The sequence below is a fragment of the Eubalaena glacialis genome, chromosome 15 (assembly GCF_028564815.1).
Source record: "Eubalaena glacialis isolate mEubGla1 chromosome 15, mEubGla1.1.hap2.+ XY, whole genome shotgun sequence".
NCBI lineage: Eukaryota > Metazoa > Chordata > Mammalia > Artiodactyla > Balaenidae > Eubalaena > Eubalaena glacialis.
The window spans coordinates 75759078-75771663 of record NC_083730.1 but is presented as its reverse complement, the minus strand read 5'-3'; the positions used below and the strand labels follow the sequence as shown (position 1 = coordinate 75771663).

At 43.3% G+C, this 12586-nt stretch overlaps 1 protein-coding gene across 1 annotated transcript in view; it reads right to left on the bottom strand.

Annotated features, from left to right (window-relative positions):
* Positions 1-10624, bottom strand: part of ANKRD13A (ankyrin repeat domain 13A) — a 34197-nt gene extending 23573 nt beyond the window's left edge. The window contains exon 1 of the mRNA XM_061169584.1: positions 10250-10624. Coding sequence (XP_061025567.1) covers positions 10250-10345 — 96 coding nt within the window. The 5' untranslated portion in view covers positions 10346-10624. The remainder of the gene's footprint in view (positions 1-10249) is intronic.
* Between the last annotated feature and the right edge of the window lie 1962 nt (positions 10625-12586).

The following is a 12586-nucleotide window of genomic DNA, read 5'->3' as shown; positions in this document are numbered from 1 at the left end:
GCAAGACTGAAACATGACTCTGGGACCTATACATAAAGATGACAGTTACTCAGTTCCTTTTTCTATAAAGTTAAGTGCCTCATAAACACTGGCTATAGGCCTCAGATCATTGAACACAACCTTAAGCACGAATGGCACTCAACACAGCAGCACTCAAATTAAGTCTAAATAAGGCTAAGGGCTTTCATGGAAATGCAACCACCCTATGATGCGGAACATGGGGGATTTCTCCAGCACATCTCAGCATTCAAGTCAAGAACAGGAAGTGCAGGACTTTAATCAAAACCGAAAGTACAGAAGATAATTTGAGTTAGAATAAAATTACATTCTCTAGCTGGATTCCCACCAAAACACCACTCTCATTATTGTGTGTTGAGTTCCAAGTGCCCCGAAGCAGCAGCACCCACGGGTCCCACAGACAACCAGCATGATCCACCAGGCATGTGTGTGGACATATTTGCAGATAAATGTCCACTTGGCTTTGACTCTTCATTCCTATTTTGGCCCTCCTCCCGGCACCTGTGCTGCGTCTCCAGAGCTCAGTCTGAACAACTGGGTGCTGCCTTCCAAAGACGGCTCTGGATGTTCTTCCAAGGACACAAGAAACGGCCATGGGGCTTTTGGAATATAAAAACTTTTACGTGCCATGATACTGCTTAGAAAATGTGCTTTATGTTGATTTGAGATGCTAGTTGTTGTGCAGCCTCCAGAGATATCCAGAACAAGCCACTATCGGCCACAGGAAAGGAAGGTAAGCGGGACTGTGGGTAAGCAGCTACTATCCAACAGCTACTGAGCTTCCCTGTTTTGCTAATTGTATCATGGCTATTGTGGAGTGAAGACAGGAACTGCTACGGAGGAAAAACAGAAGTGGTCGAAGACATTCTGCTAAGTGAACACACGTCCTCCTGGACCAACCCCAGGCCTCAGCGTTCTCTCAGGTGCTGAAATGCCAACAAGTCTCCTGGAACGGGGCCCACACCACCTCCTGGGATTCCCTGACTTTTCCCAAGGGGATGGCCTGTCTATCTCACCAAAGCGTCCAAAGGGCAGGATCCGAGTCTCATATTTCTTAGCTTCTGCCACCGTAGACTCTAATTTGCATTAAATCATTGTTCTTTAAAAAAAGTAATATGGCTTTAAACTATTAACTAAGCTGAAGTTTATTAGGAAAGAAATAATTAGCAAATTCATTATTTTCTTTCATGTCTCTTACAGATACTGTTTTCTTACTCAGCAAGTTCAATGTACTACATGAAAGGTGCTAGGGTTAGCATACTGCCCGACACAGGAGATGCTTAACAATATTTACCACACAAAAGGGGAAACTCTACTTACTTTAATTCATACCCCAGAACAAAACTAACATCTCGGACTAAGCTCCTGGGCAACCATTAAGATACGATGTATAAAATCAAAGCCAAATATATTTTGTTGACTTTTTTCTGTTTTGGACCACAGGGAAAACTGTATGTCGGAGCCACATAGCTGCACACTTTGCCTAACTGTTCAGAGCCTCCTGTGCCTCTCCTCATTTGAAAGGAGAAAAGGAAGGAAGAATAATATAATATATTATGGTGACAGTGTGATTTAAAACAATGGATGAATAACAATTAGAGTGGAAATTAGTGGAAAAAAAGGATAGAAAATCAATAGAGAAAAATCAACAAAACCAAAAGTTGGCTCTTGGGAAATATCAACAAAATTGACAAAATTTCAGCTAGACTGACCAAGGAAAAAAAAAGAGAGAAGACTAAAGTTACCAAAATCAGGAATGAAAAAGGGGATATTACTAACAACACTACAGAAATAAGAAGTATTATAAATGAATGCTATGAACAACCGTATGCCAACAAATTAGAATTTAGATGAAATGCACATACTCCTAGACAGCCACAAACTAGCAAAACTGACTCAGGAAAAACAGAAAACCTGAAAAAAACTTATAACAAGAAAAGAGGTTGAATCAGTAATTTTAAAACTTCCCAGGAAAAAAACCTCAGGCCTAGATGGCTTCACTGGTGAATTCTACCAAACGTTCAATGAATTAATACCAATTCTTCACAAACCCAAAAAAACAGAAGAGGAAGGAAAACTTCCCAATTCATTTTATAAGCCCAGTATTATCCTGATGATGAACACGTCCCAAAAAAAGAAAACCAGAGACCAGTATCTCTTATGAATATAGGTACAAAAATCCTCAACAATATTCTAGCAAAGTAAATTCAGCAACATATAAAAAGGGCTATTGTACACCATGACCAAGTGCGTTTATCCCACAAATGCCAAGGGTGGCTTAACATCTGACAATCAATTCGTGTAACACAGCATATCAATAGAATAAAATAAAATAAAAAACACATGACCATCTCGATAAATGCATGCTGTGGTCTGAAGGTGAAGTGTCCACCCAAACTTTGTATGTTGAAATCCTAACCTCTAAAGATGATGGTATCAGGAAGTGGGGCCTTTGGGAAGTGCTTAGATCATGAGAGTGAAGCCCTCATGAATGGAATTAGTGCCTTTATAAAAGAGGCTCCAGAGAGCTTGCTAACCCCCTTCTACCATGTTAGGACACAGTGAGAAGGCACCTGCTATGAACCAGGAGGAGAGCCCTCAGCAGCCACCACACCAAACCTGCTGGCACCATGATCTTGGACTTCAAGGCTCCAGAACTATAAGAAATAAATTTCTATTGCTGATAAACTATCCACTCTATCATATTTGTTACTGCAGCTCAAATGGACTAAGACAATGCAGAAAAAGCATTTCACAAAATCCCACACCCCTTCATGATAAAAAAACACTCAACAAACTAGGAATGGAAGGGAACTTCCTCAAACAGCATCCGCCTGTGAAAACCCCATAGCTAACATCATATTTAATGGTGAAAGACTGGATGCTTTCCTCTTAAGATAGGAACAAGACAAGAATGTTCTCTTTCATCACTTCTATTCAGCATTGTACTAGAGGTTCTAACCAAGGCAATAAGGCAAGAAAAATAAATAAAAGGCATCCAGATTGGAAAGGAAGACATAAAACTATCTCTACTCACAGACAACATGATCTCATATATAGAAAATCCTAAGAAATCTACTTAAAAACTATTAGAACTAATGAGTTCTGCAAGGCTGCAGGATACGAGAGCAATACAGAAAAATCAATTGTATATCTATACACTTGTAACAACTCAAAAATGAAACTTTAAAAATTCTCTTTACGGGGCTTCCCTGGTGGCGCAGTGGTTAAGAATCCACCTGCCAATGCAGGAGACACGGGTTCGAGCCCTCGTCCGGGAAGATCCCACATGCCGCAGAGCAACTAACACTGTGGGCCACAACTACTGAGCCCGCGCGCTTAGAGCCCATGCTCTGCAACAGGAGAAGCCACCGCAATGAGAAGCCCGCGCACCGCAACGAAGAGTAGCCCCCGCTTGCTGCAACTAGAGGAAGCCTGCATGGAGCAACGAAGACCCAATGCAGCCAAAAATGAATGAATGAATGAATTAGTTTTTTAAAAATTCCTTTTACAACAGCATTGAAAAGAATAAAACATTTGGGAATAAGCAACAAAAGAAGTATAAACCTCATACTCTGAAAACCATAAAGCATTGTTGAAAGAAATTAAGATCTAAATAAATGGAAAAGCATCCCATGTTCATGGTTCAGAAGACTTAATATTTTAACATGTCAAAACTCCCTAAACTGAGCTACAGAGTCAATGCAATCTCTATCAAAATTCCAGCTGACTTTCTGCAGAAACGAACAAGTTTATACTAAGATTCATAGGAAATGCAAGGAACCCGGAATAGCCAAAACCATCTTGAAACAAAGAGTAAAATTTGAGGATTCACACTTCCCAATTTCAAAACTTACTACACAAAGCTACAGCAATCAAGACAGTGTGGTACTGGCAAAAGGACAGACATATAAATCAATGGAATACAATCTAGAGTCCAGAAATAAACTTATACATTTATGGTCAATTGATTTTCAACAAGGGCGCCAAAGTAACTTGATGAGGAAAGAATAATCTTTTCAACAAATGGTGCTTGAACAACTAAATAGATATCCACATGCAAAAGAATGAAGTACTGTATATACCATATGCAAAAATTAGCTCAAAGTTGATCAAAAACCTAAATGTAAGAGCTAAAACACTAAAACTCTTAGGAGAAAACATAGGATTATATCTTTGTGAACTTGCGTTAAGCAAAACCTTCTCAGATACAACACCAAAAGCATAAGAGACAAAAGAAAATAAAGATAAATTACACTCCATCTAAACTGAAAACTGCTGTACTTCAAATGACATAAAGAAAGTAAAAAGACAACCTAAAGAATGGAAGAAAATATTTGCAAGTCATATGCTTAATAAGGGGCTAGTATCCAGAATATATGAAGAACTCTAACTACTCAAGAATAAAAAGACAAATAATCCAGTTTTAAAATGGGCAAAGGATTTAAATAGACATTTCTTCAAAGAAGTTATGCCAATGCCCAATAAGCACATGAAAGATGCTCAACATAACTAATCATTAGGGCAATGCAACACAAGACCACAAAGTGATAATACCTCACCCCCATTAGGATGGCTACAATCAAAAAGACAGACAATAACAAGTGTTGACAAGGATGTGGAGAAACTAGAACCCTCATACACTGCTGGTGGGAATGTAAAATGGTGCAGTCAATTTGAAAAAGAGTTGGCAGTTCCTCCAAAAGTTAAACATAGAATTACTATAAGACCCAGCAATTCCACTTGCAGGTGTTTACCCAAGAAAAATAAAAATATACAACCACACAAAAACTTGCACACAGATATGCACAGCAGCATTATTCATAATGGCCCAAAGGTGGGAAAAAACAAATGTCCATCAACTGGCAAATGAATAAACAAAATGTACTCTATACATATAATGGAATATTATTCAGCCATTAAAAGGAATGAAGTACTAATACCTCCACAACATGGATGAACCTTGAAAATATCATGTTAGGTTAAAGAAGCCAAACACAAAAGGCCACATATTGTATGACTGCATTTACATGAAATTGTCCAGAATAAGCAAATCTGTACAGATAGCAAGCAGCTTAATGGTTGCCTGGGGCTGAAGGGGTTGGGGGGAAATAGGGAATGACAGCTAATGGGTGTGGGGTTTCTTTCTGGGGTGATGAAAATGTTCTGGAATGTGATAGTGGTGACAGTCACACAACTCTGAATATACTAAAAAACAGTGAATAATATACTTTAATGAGTGAATTGCATAAGCGAATTATATCTCAATAAAGATGTTTGAAAATCAACATATGTATGTGTTTTATGTAAGACATAAAACTAATCTACCGTCTATATGCTGTTTGACGAGTTGCTTAATTTCTCTTGAGCTTCAGTTTGCTCCCTTGTAAAACGGGATTAAAAAAAAAAACAAAAACCCACCTACCTTACAAAGTTCTTACAAGGGCAAAGGCACAAGCCTAACCCCCATAGAAAGCACTTGGAAGAGCCAGCACTTATTATCATACACCTACATTACATAGTTTCATATAAGCCGTCACTTTCTCCCTAAAAGGGATTTGTTCAAATTTCCTTACAGTTAATAGTGGAGCTTAGGGTCTTCAACTAATGACGTTAGTTTAGTGAGCAAGAGCTTTCAGAATTTAACTGGAATTCACTGTCGAAGCTGACTATGTAAGTTTTTCCTTTAAGTTTCTTCAGTCATGAGCCGTACCAAATTAAAAATCCCCACCCTCTTAACTATCATCGTGCCCCAAAAGAAGAAAAGGAATGAGATTTCTACACGTCTCCTTATGTGATCATGTAAGCCCACTGACTTTTCTTGTCCAAGCCCTCTTTGCCAGTCCGCTGTCCTCCAGCCGCAGTCAAGGCGCAGCTGAGTGCGGGCTGCAGAGCCAGACAACCGGGCCCACTTCCGGACCCCTCACTAGCCTTGGGTGGATTACTCAACCCCTCTGAGCCTTGGTCCCTAGCGCACAGCCAGAGCTTCAGAAACTCTCACAGGGGCCTCCTGGGGAGGCCTCGGGCAAGAGGCTGCTAAGCAGCCCTCCATTCGCTTGAGAGAGTCAACCACCCTCATTCCTGTGCACTCTCAGACCGCCCTGGTCCTCTGCGGCTGTGGCCTGAGCTGGTTCTCCCACTCCGAGTCGGGGGTCGGGGGGAGGTAGCCATACAGGCCTGGTTCCTAAGGTGAGCCTGAGCCCCTGAGGGCTGAGGAGGAGCAGCTGAGAGGAGGCTCCAGGCTCTTCCCCTTGGATGCAAGGCTCTGGCTCACAGCGGGCCTCTAGCCAACAGGCACTGGCTTGAACGTGTGCCCGGTGGCCTCACCCAGCCTTGCCCCGGGCTGGGATGAGAACCCCAGGGTGGTTCCCTGTCAGGCTCCGGGCACTGCTGCTGCCTAGAACATCCTCTTCCTCTTGCCCAGATTTTGTGCTTTCACTGCTGGCTCCCTAACCGGGGGCTGGCCCTGGAGTCAGGCATCGTCTGCCACCCTCCACCCAACTCGATCCCAGGGCTTTCTCTCCCCTGCTAAGGTGCACTGACTGACCTTTGCATTTGTCCCCTTAAATTTTCATTCATTCTCCCAGCATCAGCAGGAAGGCCAAAAGATGTTGAACAGACCTCTCTGGCTAAGTGACAAATGACACAACCATAACACAAATCATTTCAACTGCACCAACCAACTTCAAGGCCCCGCTGAATATTAAAGGCAATAGAGCTGATGGGTTAAGAGGCACTTAATAAAGTGCCTCGGCTGAGTAAACGCTGAAAGCGTGAAACAATCTCATCACTGGCAAAGTTACACAAGCAGTGAACTCCAGCTATTAGCAAGGCGGTGGCACTGGGGCTGACTCACTCACACTCAGAAACACGTGCTTATCCTCTTCATCTGGATAAACTTGATTCTTTCTGGGTCACTGTTCCTAGAACAAAATAAAATTCTTACAGCTACCAGTGTGCCTGCTTCACGTCTCACTCGTGGGATGGGAGGAATGAAGGAACGGACAGCAGAAAGTTACTGGCAAACAAAGCCTCAAGTGAAACAGCTGGTTTTATTGCTGGGGTGATAAGAATTTTTTTGTTTTTAATTATGCAACCAATACGTGTTCTTTGTAGAAAAATTGGAACATACATAAAAGAAGCTACATTCCCAGGATGATTATAATAACAGCAGCAGCAAGTATGGTAAATGTACTGCTCCCATTTACTAAGTGCCTTTGCTTTCTGATCTGTTCTCTGCTTCATTCTCCAGAATCCTGAAATGGAGGCACTTTCACTGAAAGAAGTAAAGCAGAAGGGTTAAGAATACAGGATTAAAGCAGACTGTGACTTTCTGGGTTGACATCCTGGTTCGACTACTGGGTAAGCAGGTGACTGAACCTCTCCACCTCTGTTTCCTCATCTGTGAAATGGGAATCACAGTAGCACTCACCCCAGGGGACTGATGTGAGAATTAAATCTAAAACTTCACATAAAACATTTCAGCACGGTGCCTGGCAAAACAGCAAAATACCGCGTTTTGACAGGTGATGAACCGATTCGGCAAGGGTAAATTAAGCACCCAAGCTCACAACCTAACCTGCGATAGCACTGGCCATTAACCTAACTGCCTCCAAGGCACAGGTGTAGGCAGCTGTTTCGTAATTAACAGAGGATCTCGATAAATATGAAAGCAGCAAAATATTCCCTGCCTTGTACTTTAATGACATCAATTATCAACTTCTGGACCCTGAAGTAGTTACATAATTTGCAGGACCCAGAGAAAAATCAAAATGCAAGGCCCCTTATTCAAAAAAAAAAAAAAAAATTAAGAATTTCAAGACGATAACTGCAGAGCATTAAACCAAGCATGAGGGACTTCCCTGCCTGGTGGTCCACTAGTTAAGACTCCACGCTTCCACTGCAGGGGGCACGGGTTAGATCCCCGGTCGGAGAACTAAGATCCCGCATGCCACACAGCGCAGCCAAAACAAAACAAAACAAAACACCAAGCACCAGCCACTTCTGGGCACAAGGCCCTGTGCAACTGCCAGGTCACACACCCTTGAAGCCAGCCCCATGTCCACCCCTTCAATGGCCAAGTTTCAGGATCGAAATTGGATTGCGTGAAAGTCAAGCTTCCACGGTCAAGATGTTCTTTCTGAATACACTTCAACTATCCCTTCCCCAAAGAAAACAGGATCCTGTGGAATGACCTACAGTGATAACCAATAACAAAGTCAAAACCAAATAATTAGCACAGATGAATATTCTTTCCTGACCTCCTTGCCAGTCAAAGGCATTAAGGATCAATTTACTCCAGGACAACCCGCTGCAAAGTTATAATTCTCTAATCGCAAATGTTCTTAATGTTTTTCAAGGTAAGAGGCACAGCGAACTTTCGATGAACATGTCTATCACAGCTTGCAGGAAAAAGAAATAATTCAGCCATGCCACATTGTAGATTATAAACCAAGACTTGGTCTTATCGAACAAGTTTTTCTATAAAGAAAGACTGCGCTTCATTTAAACTCTTTTCCTCACTCCAATGAACAGAAAGCCTGCTGCTTTCAGAAATCAGTATTGAACGTGTGTGTGGTTTAAGGACAATGATGAACCTCTCTATCAAATAGGATTTTAGTTTTGTGACTTTCCTTGTACTTTATCTCAATATTTCGTAAGAAGTTGGGTGGCCCCGATACCGAGGAAGTGCAGAAGCAAAATGTAGCAGACCTAAAAACAAGACTGTCTGGTCATTTTTAAAGTGTCCAAGGTGAGACTGAAAGCTGAGAGCAAAATCATGGAGGATTCTCTCTGAGCCACGTTTAGTAAGAGAAAGGGAATTAAATCATCAGGTATACTGCAATGCCTAATGGTGAATCATTTACTCTGGGGTCATGATCTAATTAAGAGCAACGACTCTTACAACGAAAGTTTATTCTGTCGGGATAGAGAATTTAAATGAAAAAAGAGCAACTTTTGACTTCCAGTGGGTGCTCAACAGACTTAAAAGGGAGATGTCAAGGTACAAGAACACACTTAGCAGTAACCGTTCGTCAAATGGGGGGATGCTGACCTTGCTCAATTTTTGCCAACCGTAAGAAAACCAATGCCCCTTTTCCTCTAAAATTTCTTGACAATTACAGCATCAAATTGGAGCCATTCAAAAACCAGAACTTTAGCACACTGGATAAAATGAAGTCAACCAGAACAATTATACCAAATAATTACAAATCCCCTTCCTAACTGCTAAGTCTGTTAGTTTGTAACTTGAGGATACCAATACCTCCCAGAATTGCTGGGATGCCTTTAAGGCAGGGTTTCTCAAGCAAAATGCTACTGACATTTTGGGACAGATAAATTTTAGTTGGGGAGGGGGGTGTCTTACGCATTTGTGCATTATAGGATATTGAGCAGCTTCCCTGGCCTCTACCCATTAGATTCCAGTAACACCCACTCCCCACTTGTAACAACCAAAAATGTCTCCATTAATTACTAGATGTGTGGGATGAGGGATGAAATCACTCCCAACTGAGAACCACTGCTTATAAAGATGGGAATAAATAAAAGGTAAGGAATCAAAGCACTTTAGAACAGAAAGTGATTTTAAGGATGCTGTGCACCAGTGATTCTCAAACTTGACCTATTGATAATAGTCAAGTACAAGATTTGCCCACATGGGTATCAACACCCTCATTCTACAAATAAGTGGACGTGGGCCAGAGAAGGAAAATGCCTTGCCCAAGGTCACAGGGCAAGTTAGAACCTGGACTCCAAACCCAACCAAGCCCTTCCTTACAAAAAGGATGGGTGGGGTGAGAGGTGTGTGTCGCTCATACATTTTGGGGAGAGTCAGGCCTAATTGGTTAAGACGGTGCACGCTGGAGCCAGCTGGCCAGAGTTAAAAATCCTGATTTGGTATTTACTAGGTGAGGGACCTTGTGTAAGGCACATAACCTCTGGGAGCCTCAGTTTCCTTCTCTGTCAAATTTAACGATAGTACCTACCTCCTAGGGTTGTTGGAAAGGCTAAGAGAGATAATACATATAAAACCTCGACACAGGGCCTGGAACACATTAAACACTCAATACATGTTCTGTTGTTATTATTATTATTATTGTCCCACGACTGCAGAGTGGAAGGGGTCTGCGGGGCCCCGAGGGCAGAGGGCTGGAGATGGGCTCAGGGAGGCGATGCGACCCCCGACTCCCCCCTCCTCTCGCCGGGGACGGACCCACGCCTCGCCCCTCACCTGGCCCTGCAGCTCCTTCTCCAGCTGCCGGTAGTCGTTGTTCCAGACCAGGACGTGCAAAGGGAAGTGGCCGCTAGCGTCGCGGGCAGAGGACATGGCGAGGAGGCCGCAGCCGGGCCCTCACAGCCCGGTTGCCAAGCCTCAGCACCGGCAGGGTCTCCGGCGCCCGCCCGCCCCGCGGCCGGCGAGCGAGAGAACCAGGGGAGCGAGCGAGGGGCGCGGTACGAGGCAAGGGGGACTAGCTGGCCAGGTGAGGGGCACGCGCGGGAGGTCGGCGATCGCGGGCCGGGTCGGGGACGGGGTCGGCCGCGCCCACCCCGCCCCGCCACGCTCCCGCCCGCGGTGACAGCTCCCGAACCGACTTCTGCGGGCAGAACTGCCCCAAACAGGGAAGTGCGGGGAGCGAACCACCGCGCGCCGTGGCGGGTGGGAGGAGAGGACAACCACCTGGTCCGGGGTCCGCCCAACCCCACCCACCTGCAAGTCCACATCGGGAAACACAGTAATGCCCAAAACAGAGCTAAAACTCTCTTCTTTAGCCCAGAATCTCTACATGGAAAACTCGGTCTACCCTTCATCACCCCCTTTCCCCCTGCTCCAGCTTTCTCATATGGTTCGGTCCACAACTGGGCCTCTTCCACTGGCTCTGTGGTCACGGGGTGACAACAGGCGCCTGGACCAAACCATTCTAGTTACTGACTCCCTAGCCTTTTTGGACCTGGGCAGATGCTTCCACGATTGGTCAGGAGCCATTTTGGAAGTGGGCAACACCAAACAATTTTCAAGGGGGAATTATAAACTCTGGAGAAGTGGCATTAAATAGTTGCACAATAAGAGGATGGTTCTATCTCAGTATTTCTCAACTTCAGCACATTTTGAACCACAAAATTTTTTTTTTTTTTGCTATTCTGGTAGCTCTGATTCTTTTTAATTTAATTAATTTATTTTTTACTTTTATTTATTTTTATTTTTTATACAATTTTAAAAAGTTGCTTTCCAGGGCTTCTCTGGTGGCGCAGTCGTTAAGAATCCGCCTGCCAATGCAGGGCACATGGGTTCGATCCCTGGTCTGGGAAGCTCCCACATGCCGCGGAGCAACTAAGCCCGTGTGCTGCAACTACTGAGCCTGCGCTCTAGAGCCCGCGAGCCACAACTACTGAGCCCGTGTGCCACAACTACTGAAGCCCGCACGCCTAGAGCCCGTGCTCCGCAATGAGAAGCCCATGCACTGCAACGAAGAGTAGCCCCCACTCGCCGCAACTAGACAAAGCCTGCGTGCAGCAGCGAAGACCCAACACAGCCAAAAACAAATAAATAAAATTTTTTTTTAAAAGTTGCTTTCCATTTACATTTTTTACTGAATACTGGCTATATTCCCAGTGTTGTACAATACATCCTTGAGTCTAACACCCAATAGTTTGTGCCTCCTCCCCTACCCTTATATTACCCCTCTCCCCCTCTCCCCAGTGGTAACCAGTAGTTTGCTCTCTATATCTGTGAATCTGCTTCTTTTTTGTTATATTTACAACTTTGTTGTATTTTTTAGATTCCACGTATAAGTGATATCATACAGTATTTATCTTTCTCTGTCTGACTTATTTCACTTAGCATAATGACCTCCAAGTCCATCCATGTTGCTGCAAATGGCAAAATTTCATTCTTTTTTTTTAATGGCTGAGTAGTATTCCATTGTTGAATACTACATAAAGGGAACATACCTCAACATAATAAAGGCCATATATGACAAACCCACAGCTAACATCATACTTAATGGTGAAAAGCTGAAAGCATTTCCTCTGAAATCAGGAACAAGACAAGGATGCCCACTCTCACCACTTTTATTCAACATAGTTTTGGAAGTCCTAGCCACAGCAATCAGAGAAGAAAAAGAAATAAAAGGAACCCAAATTGGAAAGGAAGATGTGAACCACATAATTCTTTATGTGGGACTTGTCCTGTGCCTTGTAGGATGTTGAGCAGCATCCCTGGCCATTCTATCCACTGGATGCCAGTAACACTACCCCCAAAATGTCTCCAGACATTGCCAAATGTCCCCTGGAGGACGAAAATCCACCCCCCACCCCTCACTGAGAAGCACTGTTCTACCTGAACTCCAAACTGGGTTATGATTCAAAGTTACCTAAGGTGGTGGTTTATTCCACATATGAATGTCATCTATTTTTGAAGCTAACCATTTGAATTTGGGGTTATGGCCAAAAGGACTAATAGAAATACTTAGACTTGACCACAGTCAGCCACTATTAAGTTCATTCTTTGGGTTTCAACCTAAGACACTATAACTCCTTGATTCAATGAAGAACCAAGTCAACTTACAGC